The 20,787-nt window shown below is 43.8% G+C and overlaps 1 protein-coding gene across 1 annotated transcript in view; it reads right to left on the bottom strand.

Annotated features, from left to right (window-relative positions):
• The window catches only part of LOC143768180 (uncharacterized), a 166,687-nt gene extending 146,808 nt beyond the window's left edge, over positions 1 to 19,879 (bottom strand). The window contains exons 1-5 of the mRNA XM_077256869.1: positions 19,841 to 19,879; positions 10,987 to 11,136; positions 10,726 to 10,857; positions 10,520 to 10,643; positions 10,324 to 10,436 (exon numbers count right to left, since the gene is read on the bottom strand). Of these exons, the coding sequence (XP_077112984.1) occupies positions 10,324 to 10,436; positions 10,520 to 10,643; positions 10,726 to 10,857; positions 10,987 to 11,136; positions 19,841 to 19,867 (546 nt within the window). The 5' untranslated portion in view covers positions 19,868 to 19,879. The remainder of the gene's footprint in view (positions 1 to 10,323; positions 10,437 to 10,519; positions 10,644 to 10,725; positions 10,858 to 10,986; positions 11,137 to 19,840) is intronic.
• Positions 19,880 to 20,787: the final 908 nt, after the last annotated feature.

Raw genomic sequence — 20,787 nt, 5'->3', positions numbered from 1 at the left:
ACCATTTACGGAATCTTTGGCAGTAAATTTCAGCTTCATCTTGCCCCTGCGATAGGGACATCAAAGTTTTTTCTGCCTGAAGTTCCAAATGAGGTTCCTCATAGAGCAGCCCCAAGGCCAGAAAAAACGCATCCACATTGCGCAACGCAGGATCCCCTGGTGCCAATGAAAAAGCCCAGTCTTGAGGGTCGCCACGGAGCAAGGAAATCACAATCCCAACCTGCTGTGCAGGGTCTCCAGCAGAACGAGATTTCAGGGACAAAAATAACTTACAATTATTTCTAAAATTCTGAAAGCCAGATCTATTCCCCGAGAAAAATTCCGGCAAAGGAATTCTCGGCTCAGATACCGGAGCATGAACAACAAAATCTTGCAAACTTTGTACTTTCGTGGCGAGATTATTCAAACCTGCAGTTACACTCTGAAGATCCATTATAAACAGGTGAACACAGAGCCATTCAAAGATTAGAAGGAGAGAGAAAAAAAAGAAAGACTGCAGCATAGACAGACTGGCAAGTGATCCAATCAAGAGCACAAAAAAAAAAAAAAAAAAAAACTCTCCGCAGACTTCTTATTTCTCTCCTTTCTCAGCCAAGGATTTTAACCCTTTACGGGCCGGTCAAACTGTCATGATCTCCATGGCCAGAGAACATAGCATAAGCCTATATAGGAACTAGCTCTTGGAAGATGGTAACTGTACTGACCATGAACTAAACCTACCGCACAACTAGAAGTAGCCAGGTAGCATGTCCTACTTTTTATCCCTATATGCCCAGCGCCGGCCGGAGAACTAAATAATGCTAGCAGAGGGAAATATAAGACCTGACTCACCTCTAGAGAAATGCCCAAAAAGGAGACAGAGGCCCCCCACATATATTGGCGGTGATTTTAGAAGAAATAACAAACGCAGCAGGAAAATAGATTTTAGCAAATTTGAGGTCCGCTTTCTAGATAGCAGAAGACAGAAAGCACACTTTCATGGTCAGTAGAAAACCCTAACAAAACACCATCCAGAAATTACTTTAGAACTCTGGCATTAACTCATAATACCAGAGTGGCAATTCCTGATCAACAAGAGCTTTCCAGACACAGTAACGAAACTGCAGCTGTGAACTGGAACCAAAACACAAAAACAAACATGGACGAAGGTCCAACTTATCTAGGAGATGTCTGGGAGCAGGAACAAGCACAGAGAGGCTTCTGATAACATTGTTGACCGGCAAGCAACTAACAGAGAAGCCAGGTTATATAGCGACACCCAGATCTGATGAGAACAGGTGAACAGGGAAGATGATGACACAAGTTCAATTCCACCAGTAGCCACCGGGGGAGCCCAGAATCCAAATTCACAACAGATGGCAGTCCATTACAACAAGGTCAAGCAGCAGACATTATGGACAACAAAGCTACAGACCGGCAGAGGACGAAAACGACTCTCCACTGACCGGGATGACCGTCATCTTATTCGAATGTCACCCAGCAATCACAGGATGACATCAAGTGACCTACAAAAGGAACGGAAAATGGCAGCTGTGGTGAAGTGCACGGCAAGAACAGATTGTAACAGGCTCCAAGAGGAAGGATTTAAGTCATGCAAAGCTAGAAAAACACCTTTCATCAATGAGAAACAATGGAGAGCCAGGCTGAAGTTTGCCAAAGACCATAAGGATTGGTCCATAGAGGACTGGAGTAAGGTAATCTTCGCTGATGAGTTTAATTTTCAGCTTTGCCCAACACCTGGATGTCTAATGGTTAGAGGGAGACCTGGAGAGGCATACAAGCCACAGTGTCTTGCACCCACTGTGAAATTTGGTGGAGGATCGGTGATGATCTGGGGATGATCTGTGGATGCTTCGGCAAGGCTGGAATTGGGCAGGTTGTTCTTTGCGAAGGACATATGAATCAAGCTGCATACAAGGTTATCCTGGAAAAACAGTTGATTCCTTCTGCTCAGGCAATGTTCCCCAACTCTGAGGACTATTTTTTCCAGCAGGACAATGCGTCATGCCACACAGCTAGGTCAATCAAGGTGTGGATGAAGGACCACCACATCAAATCCCTGTCATGGCCAGCCCAATCTCCAGACCTGAACCCCATTGACAACCTCTAGAATGTAATCAAGAGGAAGATGGATAGTCACAAGTCATCAAACAAAGAAGAACTGCTTAAATTTTTGTACCAGGAGTGGCATAAGGTCATCCAAAAGCAGTGTGAAAGACTGGTGGACAGCATTCCAAGACGTGTGGAAGCTGTGATTAAAAATCATGGTTATTCCACAAAATATTGATTTCTGAACTCTTCCTGAGTTAAAACATTAGTATTGTTGTTTCTAAATGATTATGAACTTGTTTTTTTAGCATTATTTGAGGTCCCCATTCAATGCATTTTTTTGTTATTTTGACCATTTCTCATTTTAAGAAAATAAATACAAAATGTATTGCTTGGAACTTCGGAGACATGTCAGTAGTTTATAGAATAAAAGAGCAATTTACACTTTACTCAAAAATATACCTGTAAAGAGAAAAATCAGACAAACTGAATTTTGCAGTGGTCTCTTAATTTTTGCCAGAGCTGTATATGCACAACTTGAGCAGGAGTTCCAGGGTGAATACCGCTGTGACAGAAGTGGGTATGGTCACCAACCGGAAGCTCATATTAGATATCTGGAGGAGGAAAATGCAACATTGAAAGCGATTGACAATCTGGAGAGGAGCATGGTACTCAGAGGGCAGGAAAATAGGAGAAAAAAATTTATGTTAGGAGTGATATAAAAATAGAGAGGAACTTTTGGGTGGAATTACATAGAGAAATACACCCTGAAAAAGTAATTTTTGGCATAATATATAAATCTTCCAACATCACTCAGGACCTGCAGGGTCGGATACATTATCAGGTGGTGCAGGCTGCACAGGCTGATACATTGCTTGGGAATTTTAGCTACCCAGATTAAGATTGGGGTAGCTTCAAATTCAAATGTGACGCTGAGTCACTTTTCACAGGACAGCTGTGAGTCAGGGTAATCAAGGAGTCCAAGGTCAAGAACCAGGAAAGAACCTCATAAATAGAGGGAAGTGACAAAGGTGTAGTCAAGTCTCAATCCGGAGCCAGAATGCGACAAGGCAAAAAGAGTAATAAAAATATGTAGTCAATAGGTAAATCCAGGGTCCGGCAACAAAAAAAGCAGGGCTGTGGAGTCGGAGTTAGTTTTGGTTGGAGTCGGAATCGGTAGAAATGTACCGACTCCAGCTTTAAAAATTTTTTTATTAATATTTCATAATTGAACTTTCATATGAATTTTATAAATGTTACTCAAATATATATGTTCTATCAAACTATGAACAACAGTGATAAGCAGTTCTGCTGGAGATAGAGACATTTCTTACTTCTTGTGTGTCACTGTTCTCCACTGCCCTTATCTAATCTTATACTTGGTTAACCTCATGGTGCCCCAACCCCCTACTTACAATGTATGAAACTGAAAGTGAAAATGTGTTGCAAATTCTTAGTAGTAAAGCTCCTCCTCTAGACTAGATGTTTACTAGGTGTGCATCTTCCAAGCATCTCACAGCTGCTACTCAGAAGAGGAAGACTCTAAGAAGTATTATCCTTTCAACAAACTTTGCATCAGTTAACTGTGAGTACATGAGGAATAACTGTATTACTGACCACTATATCAGTTGTACGACCTGGCAATAATTTTGTACAATTGTTATTAGGAAAAACAATTGTCATTTGGATTGTGAATGCAGAATTAAAAACCTGAGAATGTCAAAGAAGCATCACATTAAATCAGCTGTATTTGAACATTTCACCATCACTCAAGATAGAAAACATTATGTCTGTCAGTGTATGACAAATGATCCAGACGAAAACAAATGCTGTGAAGCCAAGATCAGTGCATATTCAGGCAAAGATAAAAATGCTCCTACCAGAGATTCTAATCTAAAGAGACATTTACAGCGCTTTCATCCAGAAGTACTGAAAGCAGTGGATGAGAAAGACTGCATCCAAACCAATGAACCAGTGCCCAGCTCTTCCAGCAAAACAAAGGAGCAGAGAACTTTGCAGCCATCAGTTGCAAGATATTTTGTCAGTGACAAAGTTACTGTGACAATGACAGTAGATACATTTAAAAAACAGATCATAGAGCTTGTTGTAAAGGATAGAGTGCCTATTTCATTATTTTCACGACCAGCTTTTATGTGTCTGAATGGGGAAATGGCCCGCAAGCTTGGTGTTTCTCTGGGGAGAGAAAGTATTAGAAAATTAGTAATCGAAGAAGCTTTTAAACAAAAGGAAGAACTTAAAAAAACTCTCAAGGGACGCTTTCTGTTTCTTAAAATGGATGCCTGCACACGTCACAGAGTGAACTATTTTGCCATCAATGTCCGATTTGTTTGTGACAAAAATGAAATAGTTACCAAGACATTTGCAGTAAAAGACACCAAAGCTGATCACACCAGTGAGTTTCTCCAGGTCTTGGTGGAAAAGGTTCTGCAAGACTATGAATTTAAAAAAGAGCAAGTTCTTTCTGTCGTAACTGACAATGCTTCAAATATGATAAGTACTATTAAGCGAATGAATGAGAGTAATTATGGTGACCAGCAGCTAAAAGAACATTCTGGGTCCACAGACACAGAAATGTTTGAAATAGAGGAACACAGTATTGTAACTGAGGAACAAACTGAAGTTGCTTCAGATGAACAGCAACATGATAGTTTAGATGATCTTGTTGAAACTGTGTCAGTACGTTCTTTCATTCATCACATGCGCTGTGTTGTGCATACGCTACAGCTGGCTATAAGAGACAGCCTGCAAGAAGGACATGCTGCTGCACTGATTGGCAAGGTGAGAAAATTGGCTACTGTTGCCGGAACCCCTAAAGTTGACTCAATTTTGAAGAGACGTGCTGGAAAAGGGGCAATTATTGATCAAGCCACACGATGGGGCAGAACTTACTTAATGATTCAGTGCTTGGTTGAACTGAAAACCTTTCTTGTAGACATGGCTAACCCTCAACTGACGCTAAATGAAAGTCAGTGGAATCAGGTGACTGAGCTGGAAAAATTGCTAGAGCACCCATTTACAGTGACTAAAAAATTACAAGCAGAGGACTTAACTCCAGGTATTTTCTTAAAGGAGTGGAAGAACCTGATGTTTCGCCTGTCCCAAAGAGGAGGGTTAATTGCAAGTGGCATTGCTACATCAACAAAATGGAGAGAGGAGCTACTATTACAAAATAACATTATTTTGGCGGCTGTTTATGTAGACCCAATGCATCGGATTCTTCTAGATGATCAACAGCTAACTAAAGGAAAAGAAGCTCTGTTTTAAATAGCAGTAAGGATGAAAGGGTTGCAGAACAGTCAGGAGGAACAAGAAGAATTTGGTCGTCCTGCCACATCTTCACCCTCATCAACTGATGAAGAATTTAATTTCGAAAAATATTTGGATCACAATGACCGTGCAAAGCGTTCCCGCATAGAAGAAGAGTCATCCCCATCAAAGAACACAGCCAGTACATTTCAGCAGAATTTTTCATGTGCACTAAAAGAAATTGAGAAATTTCACCGTTCATTAAAAATAACAGTGCAACAAGCGATTCCTCTGTATCCTGACATTGTCAGAGATGTTGCCCAAGTGGTTACTGCTTTGCCACCAACCCAAGTTAGTGTAGAGAGGTTGTTCTCTGCTCTCAAAATAATTAGATCAGATTTGAGGGCATACATGAAGGAGGATCTGACAGAGGCAATACTTTTTCTGAGGACAAATTTATAGATTTCTTCTTATTAACTGCATAACAGTGTTTATTGCATATTTACTTATAAGAGTTTATAAAAGTTTATAAAAGTTATTTGCTATATTCTAATTGTATTCTAATAAATATAGTTTTTGCTCTAAGTGGTCTGATTACTTATATGATGGTGAGAAACTGAATAAGCACGATGTTAATATTTTACAACAGTAAATTTATTGTTACGAATTGGCCATTTATGACGGAGTCGGAACCTGATAAAATCCAGGAGTCTGAGTCGGAACTGTGGCTTACCGACTCCACAGCCCTGAAAAAAAGAAACCGTCTGAATTCAGAGCACAAAGCACAGAGAACATACCATACAGAGCTGAAAACTATGACTGCCTTCTGTTTGGGACTGACAGATTAAGTAGCTAGGTAATCAGTTGGAACAGGGAACACCTGATGGAAGCTCAGCACCTCCCACTCTCCGATTGGACGGCTGAACTGTCAATCAAAACACCAACAGCTCAGCATGCTCCTGTACTAGATTGCACAACAGAGCTGTCAGTCACTACATCCAATCATGATAGCAAAAGGGAGAAAATTCCACAGTTTGTTGCAGGATAATATTATGAGCCAGTTTATGGAATACCCAACAAGAAGCAATGCTCTGTAGGTTATGCTCATTTCTAACCATGCGGAGCTTGTTGAAAATGTCACTGTTCACGAAAACCTTGATACCAGTGACCACAATATCATTTATGTTTGCTTACAACATAAAAGTCATTATTGGATGGGAGGGCAAAAACACTACATTTTAGTACGGCAAATTTTCCAAAGCTAAAGGCTGCGCTTCAAGACATTGCCAGCAGCTATTGACAGCTAGTGATAGTGATTAGGGATGAGCGAATAGCTTAGGATAACGCCTTATCCGAATAGCTATAGCGCTTACCGAATAGCTGCATTGGGAACCTGGATACCTGGAGCGCTCCTGGTAATCAGCTGTTCGGAGCCGCAGCTGCATGTGTCGCGGCTGTGTGACAGTCACAACACATGGATGGAGAGCCTCCATATTTTACTAAGCTGGAATATGCAGCTCAGTTCTGGACACAATTTCATAAAAAGGATGACCTAGAGCTCAAAAAGGTTACATATAAGAGCCACGAAACTGATAAGCGGTATGGAGCATCTTAGTTATGAGGAAAGACTAAAATAATTTAAGAAGAGACGTTTACGAGGGAATAAGATTAACTTGTGCAAGTACATATTGTAAATAGCCCATGAAAAAAGACAAGGGAGTATTCACTCTGTCTGGAGGAAGACAGGTTCAATCTCCAGAGCACACAAGCCTTTCTTAACTATTATTCTGTGGAATACGCTACCTCAAGACCTGGTCATAGTGGGACCCATTAATGGTTTCAAAACAACCTATATAATTATGAACAAGTTCCTTTCTGAATATTTAATCCGTTGAAGCGACAGTTGAGATGAGGAGGGCAAGGTTAGCTTTTCTGGGGAAAACCAGATCATGTATTCTGGTTTTATTTATACCCCTTCCTTTTATCGTTCCCCATCCATCAGTCAAACTTGATGGATATTCATCTTTTCTCAACCATATCAACTTTGCAACACGTAAGCAAGACCTACAGAGATTACAAATGTATAATGTATTATTTGCTGATCATTTCAGGTACTTAAAGGGATTCAGTCAGAAGAAAGTGACTGTTCAAACCAAGCAATGAATTTGTAGATGAAACAGCCCTGATGAAAATGGTACCTCTAACACCCCATACACATTATAGTAATGTCAGCCGAACTTGCCAAAACTAGCCAACAGCCCATGGAGGCCTCCTGAATCAGATGATCGTGGGGAGAGAAGAATCCAGCATTTGTTCACGGAGGTAAAAGCCGCCGCTTGAGGAATCTGGCATCACCTTTCTTATAGAGAACAATGGAGAACTCCGCTGAACCAAATGATCTGTGCCTAGTTGAGTCGTGAGATATACAGTGGGGAAAATAAGTATTTGATTCACTGCCGATTTTGCAAGCTTCCCCAAGTACAAAGAATGGAGAGGTCTGTGATTTTTATCTTAGGTATACTTCCACTGTGAGAGACAGATTTTAAGAATAAAATCCAGAAAATTTTTAAATGATTACATTGCATTTTATTTCATGAAATAAGTATTTGATTACCTACCAACCAGCAAGAATTCTCGCTCTCACAAACCTATTAGATTTTCTTTTAGAAGCCCTCCTACTCTGCACTCATTACCTGTATTAACTGCACCTGTTTGAACTTGTTACATCTATAAAAGACACCTGTCCACACACTCAATCAAACTCCAACCTCTCCACCATGGCCAAGAACAAAGAGCTGTCTAATGACACCAGGGACAAAATTGTAGACCTGCACAATGCTGGGATGGGCTACAGAACAATAGGCAAGCAGCTTGGTAAGAAGGCAACAACTGTTGGCACAATTATTAGAAAATGGAATTGTTGAGGAGAGTCATAAGATCAAATACTTAATTTAACCTCAAGACATAAGAGAGTGAGAGAAAAGACCCATAACGTGTACTGTGTAACCTTATTTAAGCTTGCACAGATAAAAGTGTGACACTAAAGATGGCTGCCATTTCCCGTTTCACCACACACCGTGTGCTTGTATCCAAGATGATCAAAGTGTGACACTAAAGATGGCTGTCTTTTCCTGTCCATGTGCTGATGACCTCATGGACCAACCCACCCTGATGACCTCATGGATCCGCCCATGGTGACCTCATGGATCCGCCCACGGTGACGCCCACTCTAACGACTTCCTGGACCAACCCAGCCTGATGACATCATGGATCCGACCATGGACTAGCTTATTGCCCAACCCACTAACCAATGGAATACATCTGATCACTCCCATTTTAGAGCTAACCGAGCCCCCTTACAGGGGTTATATAAACATATGTTCGAATTAAATAAAGGTATTGGAGCTGAGCCATAGATTGATCAAGGAGAGTTTACATCTGACTGTGTGTTGTCTGATGTTATTTCTTTAGTGCGCACCTGATCAATATCCATTAGGCCAGGAGTAGGCAACTAGAGTGAACATTTCTTACTGTTCAACCTAACAGAAGAAACACAAGATGGCCGTTAATCTTTCTTGGTCTTGAGCTCCATGCAAGATCTCGCCTTGTGGGGTAAGGATGAATCTGAGAAAGGTCAGGAATCAGCCCAGAACTACATGGGAGGACCTGGTCAGTGACCTGAAAAGAGCTTGAACCACAGTCTCAAACATTACCATTAGTAATACACTACTCTGTCATGCATTAAAATCCTGCAGGGCCCGCAAGGTCCCCCTGCTCACACCGGCACATGTCCAGGCCCATTTGAAGTTCGTCAGTGACAATCTGGATGATCCAGAGGAGGCATGGGAGAAGGTCACGTGGTCAGATGAGACCAAAATAGAACTATTTGGTATCAACTCCGCTCACCAGAGGAAGAAGGAAGAAACCAACCCCAAGAACGCCGTCCCAACCGTAAAGCATGGTAGGGGAAACATCATATTTTGGGGGTGCTTTTCAGCAAAAGGGACAGGACAACTACACCGTATTGAAGGGAGGATGGATGGGGTTATGTATCACAACATTTTTGCCAACAATCTCCTTCCCTCAGTAAGAGCATTGAAGATGGGTCATGGCTGGGTTTTTCAGTATGACAACCACCCGAAATACACAGCCAGGGCAACTAAGGAGTGGCTCCGTAAAAAACATTTCAAGGTCCTGGAGTTGTCCAGCTAGTCTCCTGACCTGAGCCCAATTGAAAATCTTTGGAGGGAGCTGCAACACAATGTTGTCCAGCGACAGTCCTGAAACCTGAAAAATCTGGAGAAGATCTGTATGGAGGAATGGGCCAAAATCCCTGCTGCAGTGTGTGCAATCTTGGTCAAGAACTACAGGAAAAGTTTGAACTCTGTAATTGCAAACAAAAGTTTATATGCCAAATATTAAGTTCTGTTTTTCTATTGCATCAAATACTTATTTCAGGCAATAAAATGCTAATTCATTATGTGTAAACATACAATGTGATTTTCTGGATTTTTTTTAAAGTTCTGCTGTCTCTCACAGTTGAAGTGTAACTACAATAAAAATTGTAGACCTCTTCGCTCTTTGTAGGTGGGAAAAATTGCAATATCAGCAGTGAATCAAATACTTATTTTCCCCACTGTATCTGTCTACCAAAAACTGTCTATTGAGTATGGGGGCTGTGGTGTCAATATCCAATGTTGTAGTTGCCAGAAATCATTGTGTATTCTACCATGATAATGAGATGCTCTGTGCCGAAACCATGGAATGACATTGGAAGGGGGCAAACATTTACCATATGCATTCCGAGGCATACACACACGCATATACACATGTATACACTCACATTCACAGACAGATGGAGAAGTCACATCTATGATCAGCTCTAATCCTGCCATCTCCACCAATCTCATTACACAAGTATAAAACATATAATACTGGTGGATACAACAAGACTGAGCACAAGACCTTCACAGCAGTTTACATATCATAGGGGAGATCTAATGACACCTTCTCTCCATCTACTTGATGATCCTGAGGAACATTGGGATTTTCATGTTTAGAGTCTTGTGGAACAAGAGGATGGGGACATCTCTCTGGTGTTGTCCTCTTAGTGGATAGACCTGGAGGAAACACATACAGGGACTGAATTCATTCTTTACATACAGATAATTATAGGCCGTGTGTATTTAGTCCTGTCTATTACCTGGTGATGTGAGGGGCTGGGGAACCTCCATCATGATGTCCTTGTACAGATCTTTGTGTCCTTCTAAATACTCCCACTCCCCCATGGAGAAATAGACGGTGACATCCTGACACCTTATAGGAACCTGACACATACAATGATACCATCATCCCCTGATCCCTTCATAGCGTTACTGTATAATGTCCCAGCATTCCCAGCAGTGTCACCTCTCCAGTCAGCAGCTCAATCATCTTGTAGGCGAGTTCTAGGATCTTCTGGTCATTGATGTCGTCATGTATCAGGGGGTGAGGTGGAGGCCCTGTGACCTCACTAGAGGTCTTCTTCACCACTGTGTAATCCTGGTTATGGAGATACACATTAATAAATCCCACCACAGACATTTCCAGAGTCCTCACCTCTCCAGTTCTGTCCATCTGTTATTCCCATAGATAAGAATGATGTAATGTGACGTCATCAAAATCTCTCACCTCTCCAGTAAGTTTGAAGAGGATCTCTAGGGTGAGGTGTAATATCCTCTCCGCCATCTTGTCTCTGTCTCTATTCATCCTTGATGGGTCAATCAGGAAAATTCTCTTATATAGAAAATCTCCATTGAGAGAGTCCAATTTTATTGGAATCTGAATGGGAATAAGATGAGAAAATGTAACACCATAAAGATCCTGTGTAATAATACAATTACTGGAGACAATAAGGGGAAACTTATGATATAATGAGGCTATTAGGACAGACCTACAATTCACGTTGACTCTCCTGGATATGACAATGAGTTTTTTCCAGAGGAGATATTATAAAAGGCTCTGAGGTGAGAGGAAGATGAGTAATTGAATGCACAGATGATGCAAGGAAAATATTCTAATGTATGTCCTGTAGACCATAGGAACCCCCTAGTGGAATAATATGCCATAATTCTGAGCATTTTGATAAAAAGGGCACCCTTACTGAGCAGGTATCTGGATGGGTAGAGGGTATTCTTAAACCCCTAGTAAAAGATACACCAAGCTTCATTCAGGACACAACTGACCTATTGAATAAACTATCAGCAATTGGTCCTCTACCAGAAGGAACCATCCTGGTCACCATGGATGTGGAATCTTTGTACTCCAATATCCCACATCAGGATGGATTAAATGCCTGCAAATTCTTCCTGGAAAACACAGGGACTGATGCAAATTCTGTGGTGAAACTTATAAAATTCATCCTCACCCACAATTACTTTGAGTTTGACAAGAAGATCTATCTACAGGAGACTGGCACAGCAATGGGAAGTAAAATGGCCCCACAGTATGCAAATCTGTTCATGGCCAAGCTTGAAAGTGACTTTTTGTCCTCATATCCCATCAGGCCTCTGGCTTACTACCGCTACATTGATGACATTTTAATCATCTGGATGGAGTCTGAACCACAGCTAAAGACGTTCCATGAACAGTTTAATCAATTTCATCCTACCATCAACTTGACACTCAACTACTCCTGCACTGAAATTAACTTTCTGGACACCATCATTAAGCTGCAGAACAATAAAATAGAGACGTCCCTGTATCAGAAGCCAATCGACCGTCCAACATACCTTAAATGGGACAGTTTCCATCCAAAACACATAAAAAACTCCATTGTCTACAGCCAAGCCATCAGATACAATCGTATATGTTCCAACCCAATGGATAGAGATGAACACCTGGGTCGCCTCAGAAAGACCTTTTTGAATCAGGGCTACCATCCAAGAACAATTGAAAATCAGATTACAAGAGCCACCAGAATATCAAGGAATCACCTGCTACATTACAAAGCTAAAAAAAGAAAATAACCGGGTACCTCTAGTAGTTACCTACAATCCAAATCTGGAGGAGCTAAGGGGAGCTGTACGGAAATTACAACCTTTACTACAAAAAGATGCCCGCTTACAATCCATTTTTCCAGACCCCCCACTACTGTGTTTTAGGCAGCCCCCAAATCTAAGAAGCATCATTGTCAGAAGCTCCCTGTCCTCTCCAACAGCTGCAGGTACCTTTCCCTGCAATCAGAAAAATGTAAAACCTGTCCATTTATAATGACCACGGACAAGATAAAGATCCCCAATTCACACCAGGACTACAAGATACCAGGTACTTTCAGCTGCATCACTTCTAATGTGGTGTACTTAATTATTTGTACTAAATGTCCAACTGGGGGTCTGTATGTGGGGGAGACAGGGCAGAAACTGAGAACAAGGATGAACTCTCATCGCCATACAATAAAAGAAAAAAGAATGGATATACCTGTGGCAATACATTTCTGTCTCCCAAATCATAGCATTATGGACATGAAATTACTTGTATTGAAAAGTAACTTCAAAACTCAGAGAGACAGAAGAGTCTGGGAGTATAAACTGATGACGACCTTTGACACTCTAAATGCAGGAATCAATGTGTCACACGGATTTATGTCTTTTTACATCAACTAATGAACTTGCCCCTCAGACCATGTGGGGTCATCACAACAGAACGAGACCCTAATCACAGGACAATAAAACAATCCTTATCTAAGAATTGGCCCAATATTTATGGATGTAACTGTTTATCACCCATGGTAATTCTGCTTCATGTCACCTGGCTTATCCATGGTTTTTTTTCCCCTCTTTTTTTTTTTTTTTTTCTCTATACTATGTTGTGCATAAATATGTGATTCTTCAGAATTTGTTTTAGTCTTTGCCTGATGAAGAGACGTATGTAGTCTCGAAAGCTTGCAATTTGTTACCATCTTTTCAGTTAGCCATTAAAAGGTATCAACCACTGAGGACTCTCAATTCTAAATATAATTCTGAGCATACATTTATCATTCTAAACACAGGTTTATATCACATTTCTCTGGGTTCCCGAGGCTGAAAATCCTGGGGTTTGATCCCACAGAAGAAATTATGTCTCTCAATTACAGATATATCTGTGTATGGTGATGATCTCAGATTACTATTGATAAGCCATCATACTATTGCATTTCCATTGTGCCAAGTGATGCTGGAGACGTCCAGTCTGCCTCAGGACCAATTATCTTCACCCTTTATGTAGCAGCTATTTGCTAATGAGGAAGTACAATGCTTACGTTTCCAAACGGTCAGCTGCTTGATATTTAATTTATCTACACACAGGAGACTTTAATGATTGTGATTTATCTGATCCTGAACACAATACAAAACATGAAACATAAGTTGAACTGCTAAGGCTGGTTTCACATTTGCGTTCGGCTGAGCTGCGGAGGGCTACATACTTTCTCATTAAGCTCCGCCTACTTCCTCACTTCTGTTTAGCTCCGCCTACTTCTGCATGCGTCCTGCGTACCTATCTTTAACATTGGGTATGTAGGACAAGTGGACGTATGCAGGTGCGTTGTTTTGACGTGCCCACCGAACGCACAGAAATGCAATATGTTGCGTTCCCATGCGGTCGGCGGGAGCATCAAAATAACGCATCCGCATGCATCCACATGTCCTGTGTACCCAATGTTAAAGATAGGTACGCAGGACACATGCAGAAGTAGGCGGAGCTAAACAGAAGTTAGGAAGTAGGCGGAGCTTAACGAGGAAGTACGCAGCCCTCCGCAGCTCAGCCGAACGCAAATGTGAAACCAGCCTTTTACGTCTCCTCCATGCTCCCAATCACTGGCCATGTTGGTCACTGCATCAGCCACTGATTGGCTGTAGAGCTCGTGTGTTCATCAGGACTGACCAGCAAATATAGAGACTAGCGGGGAACCCAAGCAGTGGTGGCACAGCAGTGGGGGCTCATTATGTGACTATTACTAATTTTAATTATTTTACATATTTCAGTGTTTTCTTTCCATCTACTAATAAAACCTATATATTTTAGGCCACACACAACAAGCAGTTTCTTTTCGGCAGCTGAATATGTTTCTCAGAGACTCATCTTCCATAACGCTAATTCTCGTCTCATTTACCGACCCTGGAATTGGCATTAGCAATACTGCAGGAGATATTCATTACACGTGACAGGAGAAATAACCACTTCATGATGAGGACGACATCTACATTTTCTAGGTGAAGCCTCCAACAATAACGGTTATAAAGTCTACGTATACAGTTTGTTTAGTTGTGGTCTTGCAATTTTTTTTTTTATACTTTTTATGCTTCCTTGTATTGCAAGAAAAATGGCAAAAAAAAGGCGTTAAAATGTTACAAAACAAAATTGAGACGAACAATTCTTGTAAAACGCCATCCAAAAAGCATGAGACACATGGTGCTCCTTATGTCTGATTCACACATAGAAGTTGGAGGCATTTTTTAAGCTTTTTTTTTTGCGAAAACATTGTGGATAGCAATTATTTGGTGCCAAAGTCTCCATGTATAGCGTTTTATGTTTTTTTTTTTTTACTCTTAAAATATTTTCTTCTGCCATTTTTTCCTTTACTTAGGGTGGTGTTAACAAAATTGGCAACAAGAATTCTTGTTCGGTAGCCATGTAAAAAGCATGAGACACGTGGTGCACCATTTCAATAAATTAACTCTTTTGTGCACCACATCATTCATCTGCTGCAGGGATGGTACAGGCATGGCTGCAATGCTAATCCCTGTAGTTTAGTGACTTGCCTTTGTCAAAAGCAACCATGGCATATAAGAAGGATGACAGGTACAGGACTCCCTCGTACTGCTTTGCGCCCCGCACTGGGGAGGGGCAGTTTTCTCCGCTCTGCTTCATGCTAAATCTAAAAGCTCTGATTGTGTGAGAACTGCTGCACTCAGTAATCAAAGTGATACATCGTTGGATTCAGTTTATTTTTACCGACATCATGCTGCTCTGAGATAAGGTAGTGAAAATCTGAGTGAGAACTCTCAATTGTGATTATTTTTCATTTAATCTGAGGCAAACATAGATGGGGCGACCTCTGTTCCCATCAACACATCCCAATATATCACCATGACAGCCAGGGCATAACAATTGTGCTTTAGGAGGTAATATTAGGAATATAAATTAAAAGAAAAAGCTAAAATACAGCTAAATTATCTAAAGAGATAAAAAGTTCTACTTCTGGAATATTCTGTCCCCAGAATGTCTCCAGTACATGTACAGCTCACACCGCAGATAACAGCCCCTCATACATCTATAGCACCGGCCCCGGGGTCACATCTCCAGACTTGTGAAACTGATTCAGGAGGTTAGTGCTCTATCACAAGGTCAAAGGTGTATCCACAAGGGTGCAGGTGTGACATCTGCCCCAAGAGCAGCCAGACTGGGAGGCAGCTGTCCAGTTTAACATCTGGCTCATGGAAGGTGTAGCGCACAGGCTCCCAATGATCAATTGTACTCGCATCTTTCAGACGCGAGTACAATTCAAGCCATCAATATTGTGATGAAGTCTTGTGATCATACTGCTGACGTCATTAGCCGGTGCTGCAGAGGCACATACAACGATGGTGGTAAGAGCTGAAGACACCAAAGATTTATTGTAACCATGAAGGGAGAGAGAAGAAATAAGATTTGAGGACACAGTTTGGAGAACGAGAAAGTGATGGGAGCGGGCACAATATGTTGAGGGGGAAGCAGAAGAAATTTGAGGACACAGTATGAGGAGTAGAGGGGAAAATGGGTGGGCATGCATGAGGGAGTTATGGGTGCAGAGAGTATGGCGAGTGGGGGGAATTGGTGTGGACACAGTATAAGGAGTGAGGAGTATAAATGGAGACTGAATGGGGAGCGAGGGAGGGAATGAGTGCAGACACGGTATAGTGGGTGTGGACAAAGTGTGAGGAGAGAGGGGGGAATGGGTGTGGACACAGTATGGGGAGCGAGGGAAATGGGATGGTTGCAGACAGAGTATGTGAGGAGAAAGGGGGATGTGTAAGGAGGTAGTAAGGAGAGCTAGGGGGTAAATATGTGAGGAGACAGTATGGTTAGCAGGAGGAAATTTGTGAGCAGACAGTATGGGGGAGGATAATGTGCGTGGGCAGAGAATAGAGACTGAGTAGTGTATGTGTGTGGGGGGGTGGCGTGGGGGGGGTCAGGGTAAGGGCTCAGCCCGGAGAGGACAGTATACTGAGGAGGGGCAATATGATGACAGGGCACAGTATAAAGCAGGGGTGGGCAATTAATTTTGCCATGGGGCCGCATGAGAAATTGGGATGGTTTTAGAGGGCCGGACTAATATAATTAACTCATTTTTACCCAATACTATTGTACATTGTACATATGTCTGATTATTTTCTTGGTCAGAGCCGATTCAGGGAAAAAAATAAAAAATTGGGTTCGGACAGATCTTCAGATCACATTCGGCCATGCAGGTCAATGAGTCAGTGAAAAACATCAGACATGACATCTGAGTGTGGTCCCATTTCTATGAACTGACACAATGGAGAAGATGGAGACATTTCTGTCTCCATCTTCTCATTTGAGAGAATCGGAGCACACTATGATCACACTCTGATCAGGTTGTGATTTGCATAATTGAACCAATTTTCTTGGATGAGAAAACATACGTGACGGAGCCTCAGCGGAGCACTGATTGGTGGAGGAGAGCCCTTTGACACGACGCAGAGTTCTGATACCAGATCTGATGGGATGACCATAGGTGAAGGATGAGTGAAACCAATGGAAAATATCTCAGTGACAGCCACTTACTGTGGGAGACTGGCCGAGGTCAGATTGGATCCAGGGAATATAAATCAGAAGGACATATTTACGTCCAGTCATAAGAGGGTGACGGAGAATAAACATCTGTGAGATGTCAGCAGGAACAAGGACACTGCTACACGCCACTTACCTGCGCACCAAACATGTACTTTTCCTGCAAAGCAATGAATCACATCTGACCCCCAAATCCTCGAGAAACCATTACTCAGCACTGCAGTGGTCTTCAATCATGTCTAATGTACTACTACTCCCAGCACACCCCACACATGCTGAGAGGAGTAGTTGTCACCACAGGACACTGCATTCTATTATTCCAAAAAGAATGGACTCCCCGGCATGAGCCTACGAGGGGTGAGAAGGGGGCCACAAAGGATGGGATAGCAGCGCGACGGGAGCAGGGGGCATACAAGGAGCTCTGCACGTCCTGCTGCCACCATTGCAGGTGCCGACATCTGCTGCAGCGGGACCTGCACAGAATGTGGCCGCATGTGACATCGGCGCCCGGGGGAGGGGAGCCCGCACATAAGTCCTCTATTACCACACAGTGATGGCACCCGTACACCCCCCGCCCCACGTGTGAGCAGGAGCCTTACCGGAGCGGCTGCAGCGCAGCCCGGGCTACACAGACAGGACGCGGACTCCTTCCCTTCACCCCATGCGATCCGCTGCTGCTGCCAGTACTACGGCTCTGGCTGCTTTGTCCTCTCCTGGAAGTGGAAGCTGAGCTCAGCCCCGCACTCATCCTCACACGCTGCAGCCTGGCGGGCACCGTGCATGCCGCGCAGTGTCAGTGTGCCGGCTCCTCACACCCGCTATCTGTGTGGTCACATGTGCTGCCTGCAGCCGTCTGCACACAGTGTCCAAGCACAGACTGCTAACCATGCTCAGCTGGCCGAGCAGTGGCGGGGGCAGCTGTCAGAAGTGACAGCTAGCTGGCGGGCCGTTTAAAATCATCAGGCGGCCGCATCTTGCCCAGGTCTGGTATAAAGCCTGGGCCTTATAGGGAGGAAACAGTGTGAAGAGGGGGCTGGCTATGGAAAGGAGAGGGCAGTGTGGAGGGCATGTACCATAAGAGGGACAGTGTGTGGGTCATATTTTATGCAGGGAATATAGAGTGAGGGACAATTATTTATTCAGGGGCTCTGTGTCAGGCAGATATTTTTATTCAGGAGAATTACAGCAGTATAATAACACTATTATTTTTAAGAGCATCATGTCAATATGTGCTGCAGAAAACTGGAAAAGATGGGTCTGCAGAACTGAGCTCCAGTAGTGAAAAGTCATGGCGTCTGGACAAGATGAAGAAAGAGAACAACTCCAATCAGAGACAGGTACCTGGATGCATATGTTTTTTTGTGATGCTAATTCTCATATTGTCATTTAGGCTATGTGAGTTAAAAGGGGTTGTCCAAGTTTGTGAGGGGTCTGCAGTCATTCTATGTGACCGCAGACTTCTGAATTCTCACAGTGAGCGATGTCAGGACTATCTCTTTTCGGTGATTTACATACATGCGATCACGTGCTGACTAGACATGCGAGGCCTCACTCAATGAAAATGAACTGAGCGAGGCCGGAAAAGTCTAGTCTGATTGTGGCCAGAAGTATACAAATCACATACTTGTGCTCACCTGACTGGCCATTCTTGCCATCGGCAAGGGAGAATCTTAAAAGTGTGCAATGCATGCGCTATGAGAAGTCAGAAGCCTGCAGTCACATAGAGTAACGGCAGACTTTCATCTCAAACCTGGACAAACCCTGTAGTTATAAATGAAGCCCAGTAGCCAATCCTCACAGCGTCTAATACACTCACGGTCGGGATTCAGCAGTCATCACATGGCCACTTTACTCATATGCGACGTTCATACTTATGGTCCTGGGACAAGGAGCTTTATTTCTTCCTGCTTCTCTCATTTTTTCACTGAACATTGAGAGAATTAGGGAGAGCAGCTTGTTGGCAGGTGACAAAGTGTGCAAATTGCATGTGTGCTGGGTGAGGCTACTTTCACACTAGCGTCGTGCACTGCACGTCGCTATGCGTCGCTTGGTTGAAAAAACGCATCCTGCAAAAGTGCTTGCAGGATGCGTTTTTTCACCTTTGATTTGCATTAGCGTCGCATTGCGACACTTTGCCACACCTCGCAACCGTCGTGCGACGGTTGTGCCGTGTTGTGGCGGACCGTCGGCTGCAAAAAACGTTACATGTAACGTTTTTTGCTGCCGACGGACCGCCATTTCCGACCGCGCATGCATGGCCGGAACTCCGCCCCCTCCTCCCCATGGGGCAGCGGATGCGTGGAAAAACAGCATCCGCTGCCCCCGTTGTGCGGCGCAAACAACGCTAGCGTCGGTATGTCGGCCCGACGCTCTGCAACGGGCTGAGTACGACGCTAGTGTGAAAGTAGCCTGAGAAGCCAAACTGAATTCTTACCCCGTGTGCCAGAAAACCAAGATACACCTCTGCCTGGGGTCATCTGTATCTGCATCAGGAATGGGGAGAAGTGAGGAGTTTTTACTGGTCAGGAAAGGGTCACTGTACTATGAGAGCATAGAGTTTCCTCACTTCCTGTTTAGCACAGTTGGGTGTGTGTATCTGGTGGAAAACGATCGTCATAATTCTTAGAAAGTGACAGCAGAAAAGCACCAAAACAGTCTCAGCACTGAAGGGGTTACTGCCCCCGCCCAGTAATGGGGAATCTCCAGCACCTACCTCCACCTGCAGAGCCGCACACCACATATATGGCTGTTCTGTGCGCACAGGACCTGGGATGAGGTCACAGGAGGGGAGGAGTCAGCGGTCACATGATCAGGGGCCTCAGTGTATGCAGGACTCTGCTGTGCTGGTTGTCATGGTGCTGGATGAGGGGAAGTTTATGTGTGGGGTCAGGAGGGGTTTACAGGGTGGGTGTAGCAGAGCCGTGTGTATACGAGGTGTGCGGAGCGGAGCCGCGTGTGTACGAGGTGTACGGAGCGGAGCCGTGTGTGTACGAGGTGTACGGAGCAGAGCCGTGTGTGTACGAGGTGTACGGAGCAGAGCCGTGTGTGTGCGAGGTGTACGGAGCGGAGCCGTGAGTGTACAGAGCAGAGCTGTGTGTGTGGGGTGTACGGAGCAGAGCTGTGTGTGTACCAGGTGCACGGAGCAGAGCCGTGTGTACGAGGTGTACGGAGCAGTGCCGCATGTGTACAAGGTGTACGGAGCAGAGCCATGAGTGTACAGAGCAGAGCTGTGTGTGTATGGGGTGTACGGAGCGGAGCCGCATGTGTACGAGGTGTACGGAGCAGAGCTGTGTGTGTATGGGGTGTACGGAGCGGAGCTGTGTATGTACGAGGTGTACGGAGCAGAGCCGTGAGTGTACAGAGCGGAGCCGTGTGTGTACCAGGAGTACGGAGCAGAGCCGCATGTGTATGAGGTGTACGGAGCAGAACCGTGTGTGTATGGGGTGTATGGAGCGAAGCTGTGTATGTACGAGGTGTACGGAGCAGAGCCGTGAGTGTACACAGCGGAGCCGTGTGTGGGGTCTACGGAGCGGAGCCGTGTGTGTACGAGGTGTACAGAGTGGAGCTGTGTATGTACGAGGTGTATGGAGCGGAGCCGTGTGTGTACGAGGTGTACGGAGCAGAGCCGCATGTGTATGAGGTGTACGGAGCGGAGCCGTG

This window comes from Ranitomeya variabilis, chromosome 4 (genome assembly GCF_051348905.1).
Source record: "Ranitomeya variabilis isolate aRanVar5 chromosome 4, aRanVar5.hap1, whole genome shotgun sequence".
NCBI classification, from domain to species: Eukaryota; Metazoa; Chordata; class Amphibia; order Anura; family Dendrobatidae; genus Ranitomeya; species Ranitomeya variabilis.
The sequence above is the reverse complement of the archived record's forward strand: the minus strand, read 5'-3'. Positions and strand labels throughout refer to the sequence as shown.